The 15,818-nt window shown below is 46.8% G+C and overlaps 1 protein-coding gene across 1 annotated transcript in view; it reads left to right on the forward strand.

The window, feature by feature from the left end:
• Nucleotides 1-7,631: 7,631 nt before the first annotated feature.
• LOC124622587 overlaps nucleotides 7,632-15,818 on the forward strand; it is a 164,416-nt gene continuing 156,229 nt past the window's right edge. Inside the window, exon 1 of the mRNA XM_047148336.1 lies at nucleotides 7,632-7,867. Within this exon, the coding sequence (XP_047004292.1) occupies nucleotides 7,746-7,867 (122 nt within the window). The 5' untranslated portion in view covers nucleotides 7,632-7,745. The remainder of the gene's footprint in view (nucleotides 7,868-15,818) is intronic.

Below are 15,818 nucleotides of genomic sequence, written 5' to 3' on the forward strand. Positions count from 1 at the left end.
CTGCGTTCATTATTACGCCGCAAGGTTTTTCAGCTTTGGGAGGCGGAATGGTACAATCTCAGTCTGCACAACAGCCTGCCAGTCATTAAGGGGACTACGAATGAGTGGAAGTCCTCGATGAGGGCCACTCGCAGGGACTCCGTGGTTCTCTGCCTGGGCGACCCACGGCTACCTCCTTCGCCGTGAAGACCCACTTCACTGTCGGTGCGGTGCCCGGTTGACAGTGACCCATATTCTTCTGCTCTGTCCTTCTTTGGCTGCTGTGCTACTTCATCTTCGGCTGCCGGACTCGTTATCATTGATTTTAGCAGACAACGCCTCATCTGCTGATTTGGTTTTACGTTTTATCCATGAGGGTGGGTTTTATTATTCGATGTAAGTTTTAGCGCATGTCCTTTGACCCTCCGTGGAGGTTTAACGTGTTGCAGAGTGGCTGGTTTCCCTTTTTTATTCTCATGGTCAGCGAGCCATGGTAATCTGCTTTCTTGTTTTTAATCTCTTCTATTGTCTCTGTGGTGTCACCGCCAGACACCACACTTGCTAGGTGGTAGCCTTTAAATCGGCCGCGGTCCGGTAGTATACGTCGGACCCGCGTGTCGCCACTGTCAGTGATTGCAGACCGAGCGCCGCCACACGGCAGGTCTAGAGAGACTTCCTAGCACCCGCCCCAGTTGTACAGCCGACTTTGCTAGCGATGGTTCACTGACAAATTACGCTCTCATTTGCAGAGACGACAGTTTAGCATAGCTTTCAGCCACGTCATTTGCTACGACCTAGCAAGGCGCCATTATCATTAGCTATTTATCTTGTGATGCATGTACCGTCAGACCGATGTTCACCAATTATGGATTAAAGTTAAGTATTCCAACAGCTACGTACTTTATTTGCTAGACTCAAATCCTTTAACTGTTCCAGACCTCACGCCAGCCTGCGTGAGCTTAAACGCGTGCCTTTCGGCTTCCTCTCATAGTGACTTGGCTGTCTTGCCAAGTCACAACAGTCTCTTGCGTCTTTCTGTGGTTTTCTTGTCCTGCTTGTCCTGTTTTGTCCATTGTAGTGTTTATTGTCCTTATGTAGTTCTTCTTATTTTTCCTTTCTCCTGTTATTGTGCTGTACGTCACCTTTGCCTTCTTCTTTCTCTTGTGTAATTGTTTTACTGGGAACAAGGGACTGATAACCTAGCAGTTTGGTCCCTTCTCCCCCCCCCCCCTTTTAAACCAACCAACCGCGAGCCACTGGTGAAGCTGTATTTCAACCTCCCACCAAAAAAAGGCGGCATTGTGGTAGTGGGTTGCTGTCCTACTATAATTAGCCATCCTTATGTCTTTCCCAGCAGCTATTCATTTGCAGATAGGAGGCGTCTCCTCTGTACTTCAGTGATGGCTTGCTGCCCTATTATTATCAGCCATCCTTTGTTGTACTAATGTTACTACCCTAATGTTAGCACCCTCCTCACAGTTATTCATATGTAGTTTAACACGAGGCTACTACCCTTCACTTCAGTGATTGTTTGCTGTCTTATTATTACCCATCCTTCCCACATAGTGTTATTGGCTAGACTGGCTGTAGCAACTCTAGTTGATTAATAGCGAAAATATTCCCTCCACACCCAGCACTTATTCACGAGAGTGGCTAGAGCTGTCGCCTGTTGCTCAGTGGTAGAGGCAGGTTGACTACTAATTTCAAAGGATAGCTGATCTCCTGGTAAGGCAGCAAGTGTGAGACCAACAATAGAACAATCTCGCACACAAGACGTTACCATTCCATAGTCAGAGAATCGAGTGCGACCGATATGAACGTCAAAAATGGTTCAAATGGCTCTGAGCACTATGGGACTTAACATCTATAGTCATCAGTCCCCTAGAACTTAGAACTACTTAAACCTAACAAACCTAAGGACATCACACAACACCCAGTCATCACGAGGCAGAGAAAATCCCTGACCCCGCTGGGAATCGAACCCGGGAACCCGGGCGTGGGAAGCGAGAACGCTACCGCACGACCATATGAACGTCATCGAACTCACTAACTGAGAGCTCTAAGCTAAAGGGGGTGGATTATTTATGTCGTTGAGGGTAGGCTCCGTTCTGTGACGTCATTTGTAATTATCGAATCGGTTCTACTCTTCCAGAGGCGTCAGAGGTTTTCAGTGCGCTACCTTTGCTTATTGAATTTTTACAGTGTTTTTACTGCTTAGTCAAACATCTGCTAGCTGATGGTGCGACCTACCTAGAGTCTCTTACATACTGTTTTGAGGGTAACAAAGGTAGTTCTGTCTGTGCTGTTCCAACCATTTTCTGCTGAAATCGCTCACAGCCTCGGTCAAGACTATCGAGGTTGCTATCTTCCTCACCGCGTATCGTCCTTGAAATGTTTACACTCCCCGGCTACTGATACTTCTGAGGAATTGAGTAAAGCTGGGTGTTGTGACAGAAAATCTTACTTTCCCGTTACCTCAATAATTTGTTCCATTACAGTACCCTCCACTTTAACAAAATTCGTCCCGAATTTTATCCTTTCGTTACTTTATGCACAAAAATAATTTTATCCTAGTTCAACATAATTTTTCTAACTCGTTGGTTTTAACATTTTTCTGTGAAATCTCTGACTCGCTAGTACGAATCCATTCTTAAAGAATATCGTGGACGGTTGTTCACTTTCCACGATTTATTCTCTTTCTTGGACAAAAGTAGACTGCACAAATAAAAGCTAGTACCATCGTAACACTACTGGTTGATACACTGATTTTAATGATATTTTGTTCACGCATCTCTTGATATTTCCGCACATGCTGTGACATTTGATCTACCGAAATTTGTCCTTTTTCTGCAATGACTAATTCACCCATTGCCCGCAGTAAAATGGGATCTAAGGTATTACCCACGAAAGTTAGGTTTTGCATGGGTAACACGCTAAAACTTTTCTCTGGACTGTACAATATTGGTCGAGTTCCCATGCTTACAGTATCTGTAATCGAAGCAGAAAAGTGAAACTTTGATCCGTTTACTACTAACTCTATTTGTTTCAACACTAATTATGTCGTTCCCGTAAATGTCTTATTGTTGTGACAATTCACTATTACTGGTTGTGACGCAGACATTTGTTTGCACTTGTACCCATTTGGCGATAAGTTTCCATCTAATCGGATACCGATGATCGTGAAACATTGGTGAAGATAATGTGCCAGCTAACTGCTGTGTTTGTGTTCCTTGCCTTTTCTTGTACTATCCCTATTGTACTATGAAAATCTGCGATGTCATCGTTAATTGCTGTCCCTAATATCATTTTTAATAAGTTTCCACCAGCATCTAACCAACCTCCTTTCTTTCATACTAGCTTTTCTGGAATTATGTCTGTCATCTGTTGTAAGTGGGCCCTAAGTTTCTCATTGGAAAACTTCAATTCCTTGTATTCGTTCTGTACAACCAATTAGCATTCCCCTTTTCTCCGCTTCCGTAGATACATTTATGAACATATGTTTTTGTAAATGTCGGATTTCATTTTTTACCTGAGTAAGTATTTATGACCACTCGTGGGTCAGGAGAAGTACATCTGTTTGTAGTGATAATAAGATTCTGTTTTCTAACAGCTGGATTTTAATCACCTCTGCTGAACCAGAACATGATACCAGTGGTAATATATTGCGAAGTCGTCTTCGACATCACTTAGGAGAAAAGAATAACCATCGATCCCCTACCTTGCAGGAAAAAAAGCGTATCTCACACAAAACTACAATTGTAAACTAAAAAAACCAAATTTAATGTAACAATTAAACACAATACATTACTATTTTATCACCTATCGCTAGACCTAAGCTCGTAAGGTAAGCTCAGAACTTTAGATAACAGTATTGGGAACAGCAATCAGCAAAGAAAAATTAGAAATAACAGTCTTGATCGCACAGTCGTTTATTAGAAATATTGACGCTTTCGGTCTCTATCAGCAGGACATCGTCAGATAATGCACCATCCGGATGACGACGATGACGCTTGGAACAGCTGTGCTGACCCTCGTCGCAAAAAAGTGTTAAAATGTCTTCACAGTTCAGTCAAACCGCTGCTAGATGATGTGGCGTCCTACTTAATGTCTGTCTTCTGACCGAGTAACGGTGTTGGAATGTTTACGATTCCCGACAGTTGATGCTTCCGCATGACTGAGTAACGCCGACAGCGCGGACTTTGAAAAGTTTTACTTTTCCGTTTCCTTACCAATTTGTTGCGTAACAGTTTGTTGTTGACTGCTCAGATAATTTGCACTTGCTAAGGAGAAAGACTATCCTCCATTTGTAACCTTCCTTCTAGAACTGACATCCCGTTACTGTTTTCAGTTTCATCACTGAATCCCTCTTCTGCGTTAACTGAATTGAAAAGTTTGAATGAAGTTCGTCGTTCATGGGACAGGACTACCCTATCCAAGTCAAGGTCAAGGTTAAGGTTCTTCGTCGTTCAGCCGCGCATCACGTCCCTTGCAGCTTCACACACTGAAGCTTGATGAGTACCTCGGCAGAGGTCTTACACTCTCTAAACGAATCAGTGACACAGAAAATTTTCTCTCTCTCTTATTAATCCTTTCTGATAAGTAGTATTGCCACATCCAAACAGCAGAAAATCGGGACTTAGTGGTTGGGACTTTAATAAAACGAGACAGAGACCTAAAAGTTGGGACTAAAAAAGATACACTTAAATTGTCAAATGATACGTAAGTATATCCTTAGAAACTGCTACACCTGCCTAATATTGTGCAGGGCCCCCGCGAACACGCGTAATTGCCACAGCAGGACGCGGCATGGACTCGACTAATGTCTGAAGTAGTGCTGGAGGGAACTAACACAGTGATTCCTGCTGGGCTGTCTACAAATCCGTAAGCGTACGAGGGGATGGAGATCTCTTGTGGACATCACGTTATAAGGCATCCCCCATAAGCTCAATAATGATCATGTTTGGGGACTATTGTGGCCAGCGGAAGCGTTTAAACTCAGAAGAGTGTTCCCTAAGCGACTCTGTAGCAATTCTGGACGTGTGGGGTGTAGCATTGCCCTGCTGGAATTGCCCAAGTCCGTCGGAATGCACAATGGACATGAATGGATGCAGGTGATCAGACAGGATGCTTACGTACTTGTCACCTGTCAGAGTCGTAACTAGACGTACCAGAGGTCCCATATCACTCCAACTACACACACCCCACCCCATTACAGAGCCTCCACCGTCTTGGACTGTCCCCTGCTGAGATGCAGGGTCCATGATGGATTAATGAGGCTGTCTCCATACCCGTACACGTTCATCAACTCGATACAATTTGAAACGAGAGTCGTCTGAGCAGGCAACATGTTTCCAGACATCATCAGTTCAATGTCAGAGTTGACGGGCCCAACCGAGGTGTAAAGCCTTGTGTCGTACAGTCATCAAGGGTACACGTGTGGGCCTTCGGTTCCGATAGCCCATATCGAGGATGGTCCGTTGAATGGTTCGCACGCTGACACTTGTTGATGGCCCAGCATTGAAATCTGCAGCAATTTGCGGGAAGGTTGGACTTCTGTTACGTTGAACGATTCTCTTCTGTCTCCGTTGGTCCCGTTCATGCTGGATCTTTTTCTGATGTTTTAGCGGATTCCTGATATTAATGGTACGCCCGTGAAATGGTCGTACGGGAAAATCCCCACTTCAACGCTACCTCGGAGATGCTGTGTCCCATGGTTCGTGCGCTGGCTATAACACCACGTTCAAACTCGCTTAAATCTTGATAACTTGCCATTTTGGTAGCAGTGACCGATCTGAAACCTGCGCCCAACACTTATGGTCTTATATAGGCGTTGCCGACAGCAGCGTCGTATTCTGCCTGGTTACATCTCTCTGTATTTGAATACGCATCCCTATACCAGTTTCTTTGGCGCTTCAGTGTAAATGATGTCCACTAATAGGTGTTAGGATAGTTTTAAAGTTTGTATAGGAACTCTGCGCAGTAACTACGGTGGCAGCTTGAAGTGAGAAACTATAAACAACAGACGTACATTCGATCAGTCAGTAGTGAGCAGGCACTGAAAAGTAGTGGTCGTGATTGAAATCATGTGTTGAAGACACTCTCCAGAATATTTTGAGGAATACAGAAGTCTGTGTAAGGTTGTACCGCCCACCTTGACTCAGGAACAAAAATAAAGATACGTGGACACAAGCTGAAATGCAAAATGACACAACTCTTTTATGTGAGAAATCATCACGGCTGGAGAGACTCGGTGTTATGAATACGAAACAGCCACAAAACGACACAGTGCAGAAATTCAGGTGAAAGATCAGCGCATTTTGAAGACATAGCTGACAGTGCGGCGTGCGATTTGAGCAACGTCCCAAATGAGGACATCCTGACAGCATCACATGGCTGTATGGACATTCTGTGCGCTGTACAAAAGTGGGAGGAGACTGCATTGAACACCAGAAGCAGTAAAACCACCATCTTAACTTTCCTATTTTTTATTATCTGCTCTAGAAACTTTCTCGAATGATTGGGCATGTTAAAAAAATAGTGGCGTGTGTTATCTGATTTTGAAGCGTTGTGCAGCATTCAGTTAAAGTTACTTGGCCAGGCGTAATAATGTGTGCGACGGGCGTTCAAAAAGTAATTCAACACATTTTTTGCTCCTCCTATTTCGGTAGAAAAACTGCGGAATTTATTGTGGAATATCATGGAACATTCCCGCTTCAGCCCCTACAGTTTCATGAATTTCCGGTGGCGGCGGTATGCGTAGCCTTCAAAACGGCACGTGTAACGGTGTTGCGTTCCAAGCAGAGAGCTGTCATCGAGTTTCTGTTGGTGGAAAACCAGAGCATGGCATATATTCATAGGCCCTTGCAGAATGTCTACAGATATGTGGCAATGAACAAAAGCACGGTGAGCCTTTCGGCGAGGCGTCTGTCATGGTCGCAATAACGTGGCGCAAATCTGTCCAATCTCCCGCGTGCCCGCCGCCTGCACACAGTTGTGATTCCTACAATGTCGGAATATGCGAACACTCTCGTTCGAGATGATCGACGCGTCACAATCAAAAACCTCGCTGCTCAATTGGATGTCTCCGTTGGTAGCGCTAACACACTCGTCCACCAGCTAGTGTGCTCAAAGGGGTGTTCTACCCTCAGGAAACTGAAGAAATACTTCAGCGTGTTCGTCGCCACAAAAATGCAAACTTCTCCTTCTTAGCAAAACAACTCCTCACAGAAGCCTTCGCATGCTAGAGGAGCTCACAAAACTTCACTGGGTTTTTCTTCCTCATCCGTCCCACAGCCCAGATCTCGCAGCTTCTAGCTTGTATCTGTTTCGCCCAATGAAGAAGCAGTGCGTGGACGATGCAGGAAGACGTTGTCTTCGAAGTCAACCAGTAGAATGCTACCCCGTCGGCATACAGACCCTCCCAGTGGGTGGTGTAAGGTCGTTGCAGTGAGTGGAGATTATGTGGAAAAATATGGTTATATATAGCCAAAAGAGCAGGGAATAATATGGTGAATAAGAATCCTGAATAAAACCAACCTGCTTGCAGAAAAAATGTCTCGCATTGTTTATTGAACGAACCTCGCAAATTATGCTTTGGAGTTGCGTCGCACGTGGACAAAACAGACGACCCTGGCTGAGTGTGTCAACGAGTCGAAGGTGTGAGCGGATTACTCGAGGCAGTCTGCGGCCGCAGACGCGCAGCTGCTGCCCGCCGGTGGGTAATCCTCTGGTCTCCGGACGCTGGCGGCGTGGGGCTCGCCACTGCGATGGCGGCGACGCGAGGACCAGGATCTCTGGTGGCGGCTGTGGCGCTGCTGCAGGCGGCGGCGGTCTGCGCGCACGGCCGGGGCCTCTGGCAGCAGGCGTTCGCACCGGTCGACGCCCTGTGGTGAGTGCCTGCCAGGTGTGTCGATTTTAGCGAGATGTCCCGATTTGTACGTGTGATGTGGCGCGTTCTGCGAAAGCCTTATGCGGTACCCCTACTGTCGGGGACTCGTAACAGTTCTAAACACACTTGTGTGCAACACTTCACAACTAAACCAACTGTCGAATGATGTGTTTCTGGCCGGCTGGGGGTGGCCGAGCGGTTCAAGCCGCTTCAGTCTGGAACGGCGCTACCGCTACGGTTGCAGGTTCGAATCCTGCCGGGCATGCATTTGTGTGATGTCCTTAGGTTAGTTAGGCTTAAGTAGTACTAAGTTCTAGGGGACTGACTCAGATGTTAAGTCCCACAGTGCTCAGAGCCATTTGAATCATTTTTTATGTGTTTCTGCCAAGTAACAATGAAACTTGGACCATACATACAAAGAGCTGCTACAGTACAACTCAGAAAGCAACTGAAAGAAATACGCAATGCAACGAACAGAAATGACTCTTTTGTTCAAAGATAACACTTTCACTCAAGTCAATGCATTTTACGGTCGTCTGCTGAATTACAAAAGGTTGGACACGGTGCTTATTAGGGTTTGTGATCACCACGGACGACAATGCAAGCTCTGAAACGTGCTCCCCTGCTGCTGACAAAGATTCGTAAGCAGTTCTTGTGGTAGGGCGCTCCATTCCTCCACCAGCTTGTGCATGGTCGTTGGAGCATGTGGAAGCGATGTACACTACATCTACATCTACATTACTACTCTGCAATTCACATTTAAGTGCTTGGCAGAGGGTTCATCGAACCACAATCATACTATATCTCTACCATTCCACTCCCGAACAGCGCGCGGGAAATACGAACACCTAAACCTTTCTGTTCGAGCTCTGATTTCTCTTATTTTATTTTGATGATCATTCCTACCTATGTAGGTTGGGCTCAACAAAATATTTTCGCATTCAGAAGAGAAAGTTGGTGACTGAAATTTCGTAAATAGATCTCGCCGCGACGAAAAACGTCTTTGCTTTAATGACTTCCATCCCAATTCGCGTTTCATATCTGCCACACTCTCTCCCCTATTACGTGATAATACAAAACGAGCTGCCCTTTTTTGCACCCTTTCGATGTCCTCCGTCAATCCCACCTGGTAAGGATCCCACACCGCGCAGCAATATTCTAACAGAGGACGAACGAGTGTAGTGTAAGCTGTCTCTTTAGTGGACTTGTTGCATCTTCTAAGTGTCCTGCCAATGAAACGCAACCTTTGGCTCGTCTTCCCCACAATATTATCTATGTGGTCTTTCCAACTGAAGTTGTTCGTAATTTTTACACCCAGGTACTTAGTTGAATTGACAGCCTTGAGAGTTGTACTATTTATCGAGTAATCGAATTCCAACGGATTTTTTTTGGAACTCATGAGGATCACCTCACACTTTTCATTATTTAGCGTCAACTGCCACCTGCCACACCATACAGCAATCTTTTCTAAATCGCTTTGCACCTGATACTGGTCTTCGGATGACCTTACTAGACGGTAAATTACAGCATCATCTGCGAACAACCTAAGAGAACTGCTCAGATTGTCATCCAGGTCATTTATATAGATCAGGAACAGCAGAGGTCCCAGGACGCTTCCCTGGGGAACACCTGATATCATTTCAGTTTTACTCGATGATTTGCCGTCTATTACTACGAACTGCGACCTTCGTGACAGGAAATCACGAATCCAGTCGCACAATTGAGACGATACCCCATAGGCCCACAGCTTGATTAGAAGTCGCTTGTGAGGAACGGTGTCAAAAGCTTTCCGGAAATCTAGAAATACTGAATCAACTTGAGATCCCCTGTCGATAGCGGCCATTACTTCGTGCGAATAAAAAGCTAGCTGCGTTGTACAAGAACGATGTTTTCTGAAACCATGCTGATTACGTATCAATAGATCGTTCCCTTCGAGGTGATTCATAATGTTTGAATACAGTATATGCTCCAAAACCCTACTGCAAACCGACGTCAATGATATAGGTCTGTAGTTCGATGGATTACTCCTATTACCCTTCTTAAACACTGGTGCGACCTGCGCAATTTTCCAATCTGTAGGTACAGATCTATCGGTGAGCGAGCGGTTGTATATGATTGCTAAGTAGGGAGCTATTGTATCAGCGTAATCTGCAATGAACCTAATCGGTATACAATCTGGACCTGAAGACTTGCCCGTATCAAGCGATTTGAGTAGCTTCACAACCCCTAAGGTATCTACTTCTAAGAAACTCATGGTGGCAGCTGTTCGTGTTTCAAATTCTGGAATATTCCATTCGTCTTCCCTGGTGAAGGAATTTCGGAAAACTGCGTTCAATAACTCCGCTTTAGCGGCACAGTCGTCGGTAACAGTACCATCGGCACTGCGCAGCGAAGGTGACTGCGTTTTGCCGCTTGTGTACTTTACATACGACCAGAATTTCTTCGGATTTTCTACCAAATTTCGAGACAATGTATCGTTGTGGAACCTATTAAAGGCATCTCGCATTGAAGTCCGTGCCAAATTTCGCGCGTCTGTAAATTTTAGCCAATTTTTGGGATTTCGCGTTCTTCTGAACTTCGCATGCTTTCTCCGTTGCCTCTGCAACAGCGTTAGGACCTGTTTTGTGTACCACGGGGGATCAGTTCCATCACTTACCAATTTATGAGGTATGAATCTCTCAATTGCTGTTGCTACTATATCTTTGAATTTGTTCTACATCTCGTCTACATTTGCATAGTTAGTTCGGAAGGAATGGAGATTGTCTCTTAGGAAGGCTTCTAGTGACACTTTATCCGCTTTTTTAAATAAAATTATTTTGCGTTTGTTTCCGGTGGATTTGGAAGAAACGGTATTGAGCCTAGCTACAACGACCTTGTGATCACTAATCCCTGTATCAGTCATGATGCTCTCTATCAGCTCTGGATTGTTTGTGGCTAAGAGGTCAAGTGTGTTTTCGCAACCATTTACAATTCGCGTTTGTTCGTCGACTAACTGCTCGAAATAATTTTCGGAGAAAGCATTTCGGACAATCTCGGAAGATGTTTTCTGCCTACCACCGGTTTTGAACAAGTATTTTTGCCAACATATCGAGGGAAGGTTGAAGTCCCCACCAACTATAACCTTATGAGTGGGGTATTTATTTGTTACGAGACTCAAATTTTCTCTGAACTGTTCAGCAACTATATCATCGGAGTCTGGGTGTCCGTAGAAGAAGCCAATTATTAACTTAGTTCGGCTGTTAAGTATAACCTCCACCCATACCAATTCGCACGGAGTATCTACTTCGACTTCACTACAAGATAAACCACTACTGACAGACACAAACACTCCACCACCAATTCTGCCTAATCTATCTTTCCTGAACACCGTCTGAGACTTCGTAAAAATTTCTGCAGAACTTATTTCAGGCTTTAGCCAGCTTTCTGTACCTATAACGATTTCAGCTTCTGTGCTTTCTATTAGCGCTTGAAGCTCAGGGACTTTCCCAGCACAACTACAACAATTTACAGCTACAATTCCGACTGTTCCTTGATCCAAGCACGTCCTGTATTTGCCATGCACCCTTTGAGATTGCAGCCCACCCCGTACTTTCCCGAGGCCTTCTAACCTAAAAAACCGCCCAGTCCACGCCACGCAGCCTCCGCTACCCGTGTAGCCGCCAGCTGAGGTTAGTGAACTCCTGACCTATTCGGCGGAACCCGAAACCCCACCACCCTATGGCGCAAGTCAAGGAATCTGCAGCCAACACGGTCGCAAAACCGGTTGAGCCTCTGATTCAGACCCTCCACCTGGCTCTGCACCAAAGGTCCGCAGTCGGTTCTGTCAACGATGCTGCAGATGGTGAGCTCTGCCTTCATCTCGTAAGCAAGACCGGCAGCCTTCACCAAATCAGATAGCCGCTGGAATCCAGAGAGAATTTCCTCAGATCCAAAGCGACACACGTCGTTAGTGCCGACATGTGCCACCACCTGCACTGGCTGCACCGTGTGCTCTTCATGGCATCCGGAAGGACCCACCCTATGGCGCAAGTCAAGGACTCTGCAGCCAACACGGTCGCAAAACCGTCTGAGCCTCTGATTCAGACCCTCCACCCGGCTCTGCACCAAAGGTCCGCAGTCGGTTCTGTCAACGATGCTGCAGATGGTGAGCTCTGCCTTCATCTCGTAAGCAAGACCGGCAGCCTTCACCAAATCAGATAGCCGCTGGAATCCAGGGAGAATTCCCTCAGATCCAAAGCGACACACGTCATTAGTGCCGTCACGTGCCACCACCTGCACTGGCTGCACCGTGTGCTCTTCATGGCATCCGGAAGGACCCTTTCCACATCAGGAATGACTCCACCCGGAATGCACACGGAGTGCACACTGGATTTCTTCCCCTCCTTAGCCGCCATATCCCTAAGGGGCCCCATTACGCGCCTAACATTGGAGCTCCCAACTATCAATAAGCCCACCCTCTGTGATTGCCCGGACCTTGAAGGCTGAGAATCATCCTCTGAAACAGGGCAGGCAGCTGCATCTGCCTCAGCCAGAGACCGTGCCTGAAACCTGTTTGTCAGACGCACCGGGGAGGCTTTCTGATCAGCCTCCGGGGACGTCTTTCGCTGCCTGCCACGCCTTGGAACGACCTCCCAATCAACCACAGGCGAGGGCTCAGCCCTACTGCGGGCAGCAACCGGGGCAACCACAGCGGCAGACCAATATGGGGACAGACGGGAAGAGGTTGACATCCCCGTGATACCCAAGTCTGGCTCCCCACAGTGGTGCCCATTGGCAACAGCCTCGAGCTGCGCGGCCGAAGTCAGCGCCGCTTGCAGCTGTGAGCGAAGGGATGCCAACTCAGCCCTCATCCGAACACAGCAATCACAGTCCCTGTACATTCTAATCGATGTTGGACAACAGTTACTGAAACACGAGTCCGTGCCTAGATAACGCAAGGGAAACACGCAAAGAATGTATTAACTAACCTGTACAAATGCCTAACGACTGCGCTACAATCTGCCTGAATTTACGAATATAGTAACTAAAACTCGAAATTACACCTCCTATACAAAACTCACACGCAATTTAAATAAGAATCTACTATTCAGGTACTAAGGCGCGATGCTACAACTCTCAAATACTATAATACGCCCGAAATTTAAGAATTAAACAATGCAAGTACCCAAAAACACGCAAAGAAATTAAGAATTAAACTATGTAATAAATAAGTAAGCTAGGGGTATACGACTTGCTGCTGCAGTTGCTAATCCAACGGCGGCAGGGAGCACACTCCTGGCATTTAAAACTCCTACACCACGAAGATGACGTGCTACAGACGCGAAATTCAACCGACAGGAAGAAAATGCTGTGATATGCAAATGATTAGCTTTTCAGAACATACACACGAGGTTGGCGCCGGTGGCGACACCTACAACGTGCTGACACGAGGAAAGTTTCCAACCGATTTTTCGTACACAAACAGCGGTTGACCGGCGTTGCCTGGTGAAACGTTGATGTGATGCCTCGTGTAAGGAGGAGAAATGCGTACCATCACGTTTCCGACTTCGGTAAAGGTCGGATTGCAGGCTATCTCGATTGTGGTTTATCGTATCGCGACATTGCTGCTCGCGGTGGTCGAGATCCGACGACTGTTAGCAGAATATGGAATCGGTGGCTTCAGAAGGGTAATACGGAACGCCGTGCTGGATCCCAAAGGCCTCGTATCACTAGCAGTCGAGATGACAGGCATCTTATCCGCATGTCTGTAACGGATCGTGCTGCCACGTCTCGATCCCTGAGTCAACAGATGGGGACGTTTGCAAGACAACAACCATCTGCAGGAACAGTTCGACGACGTTTGCAGTAGCATGGACTATCAGCTCGGAGACCATGGCTGCGGTTACCCCTGTAGCTGCATCACAGATGGTGTACTCAACGACGAACCTGGGTGCACGAATGGCAAAACGTCATTTTTTCAGATGAATGCAGGTTCTGTTTACAGCATCATGATGGTCGCATCCGTGTGTGGCGACAAAGCGGTGAAAGCACATTGGAAGCGTGTATTTGTCATCGCCATACCGTCGTATCATCCGGCGTGATGGTATGGGGTGCCATTGGTTACATTTCAGATGTGTTACTACCCGTCGCTCTTCCCTTCATTCGATCCCTGCGAAACCCTACATTTCAGCAGGATAATGCGCGACCGCATGTTGGAGGTCCTGTATGGGCCTTTCTCGATACAGAAAATGTTCGCTTGCTGCCCCGGCCAGCACATTCCCCAGATCTCTTACCAACTGAAAAAGTCTGGTCAATGGTGGCCGAGTAACTGGCTCGTCACAATACGCCAGTCAGTACTCTTGATGAAATGTGGGATCGTGTTGAAGCTGCATGGGCAGCTGTACCAGTACACGCCATCCAAGCTCTGTTTGACTCAATGCCCAGGCGTATCAAGGCCGTTATCACGGCCAGAGGTGGTTCTGGGTACTGATTTCTCAGGATCTATGCACTCAAATTGCGTGAAAATGTAATCAAATGGTTCAAATGGCTCTGAGCACTATGGGACTTAACATCTGAGGTCATCAGTCCTCTAGAACTTAGAACTACTTAAACCTAACTAAGCTAAGGACATCACACACATCCATGCCCGAGGCAGGATTCCAACCTGCGACCGTACAGTCGCGCGGTTCCGGACTGAAGCGCCTAGAACCGCTCGGCCACAGCGGCCGGCAAAATGTAATCACATGTCAGTTCCAGTCTAATATATTTGTCCAATGAATACCCGTGTATCATTTGCATTTCTTTTTGGTGTAGCAATTTTAATGGCCAGTAGTGTAGTACGTCCGCTCAACGCATCCCCCACGTGTTCGATTGAGTTTAATTCGGATAATGGGCAGGCGAGTCCATTCGCCGAAAATCCTCTCGGTGCAAGAACTCCCCCGCCTGCTCTCTTCGACTCGGTCGTCACTGCGAAGGAGAACAGCGTGACTGTGACGTCCATAGGTGAGTGTTCGTGTTCAAGAATTTGGGGGTCAGTACGCCCAGGCAACAATATGCGTCAGCACACCGTAACAACTGGACCACCACAACGATCGTGTTCCCGGCGTCGTCACGTGTTCCCATCTCTCGCCATATGATGGTACGTCCAGCATTGCCGAACACTGTCGTTTAGGTTGTCCAGGTGTAATGGTGTGGGCTGACGTGATGTTGCACGGGTGTATTGACCTCAAAATCTTACAGCACGGTGCACTCATCGGTCTACGTTGTTTGTGACGCAATACTCTTTCTCCACGTCCGTCTTTTCACACGTGCATTCGGCCCTGTTTTATGGGCGAAATTCCCGACCTCATCGAACAGCGCTGGTGGAGGAACTCTCGGAACGAGAGGATTTTTGGCAAATGGACTGGCCAGCCCGTTTCCTCGAGGTGAATGCCATGGAGCACGTGTGGGGTGCGTTGAGTAAACGTACTACATCGCATCCACATGCACCAACGACTAGGCAATAGCTCTCTGCCGCGTTCGTGGAGGACTGTAGCGCCCTGCCGCAAGAACTCCTTACCAACGTCGTGGCCAGGATGGGACCACACTGTAGAGCGTGGATTATCGTCCGTGCTGATCACACATCCTATTAAGAACCATATCCCGCCTTCTGCAATGTCCAGGAGACCATTACGACTAGCAGTGAGTTGAGTGCAGTTACTGTCTTTGAATAAAAGGGCCATTCTTGTTCGTCTCTTTGCGTATTTCTTTCGATTAACTTCTGCAGTACATTGTAGCAGTTCTTTCAATGTATGGTCCAAGCTTCACCGAGCTGTGTTACATGACCGTGATACAGCACGCAAACGTACATGAAAGTTCCTAGATGACTTCTTTGAACGCGTCAGTGGCGGTAACCAGTGAAGCGCGTTAATAGACACATCGGACAGGAGTGCGAATGTAGCATGCGATTGAATTCAGTCACGTAAGTCAAAAC

This window comes from Schistocerca americana, chromosome 7, assembly GCF_021461395.2.
Source record: "Schistocerca americana isolate TAMUIC-IGC-003095 chromosome 7, iqSchAmer2.1, whole genome shotgun sequence".
NCBI lineage: Eukaryota > Metazoa > Arthropoda > Insecta > Orthoptera > Acrididae > Schistocerca > Schistocerca americana.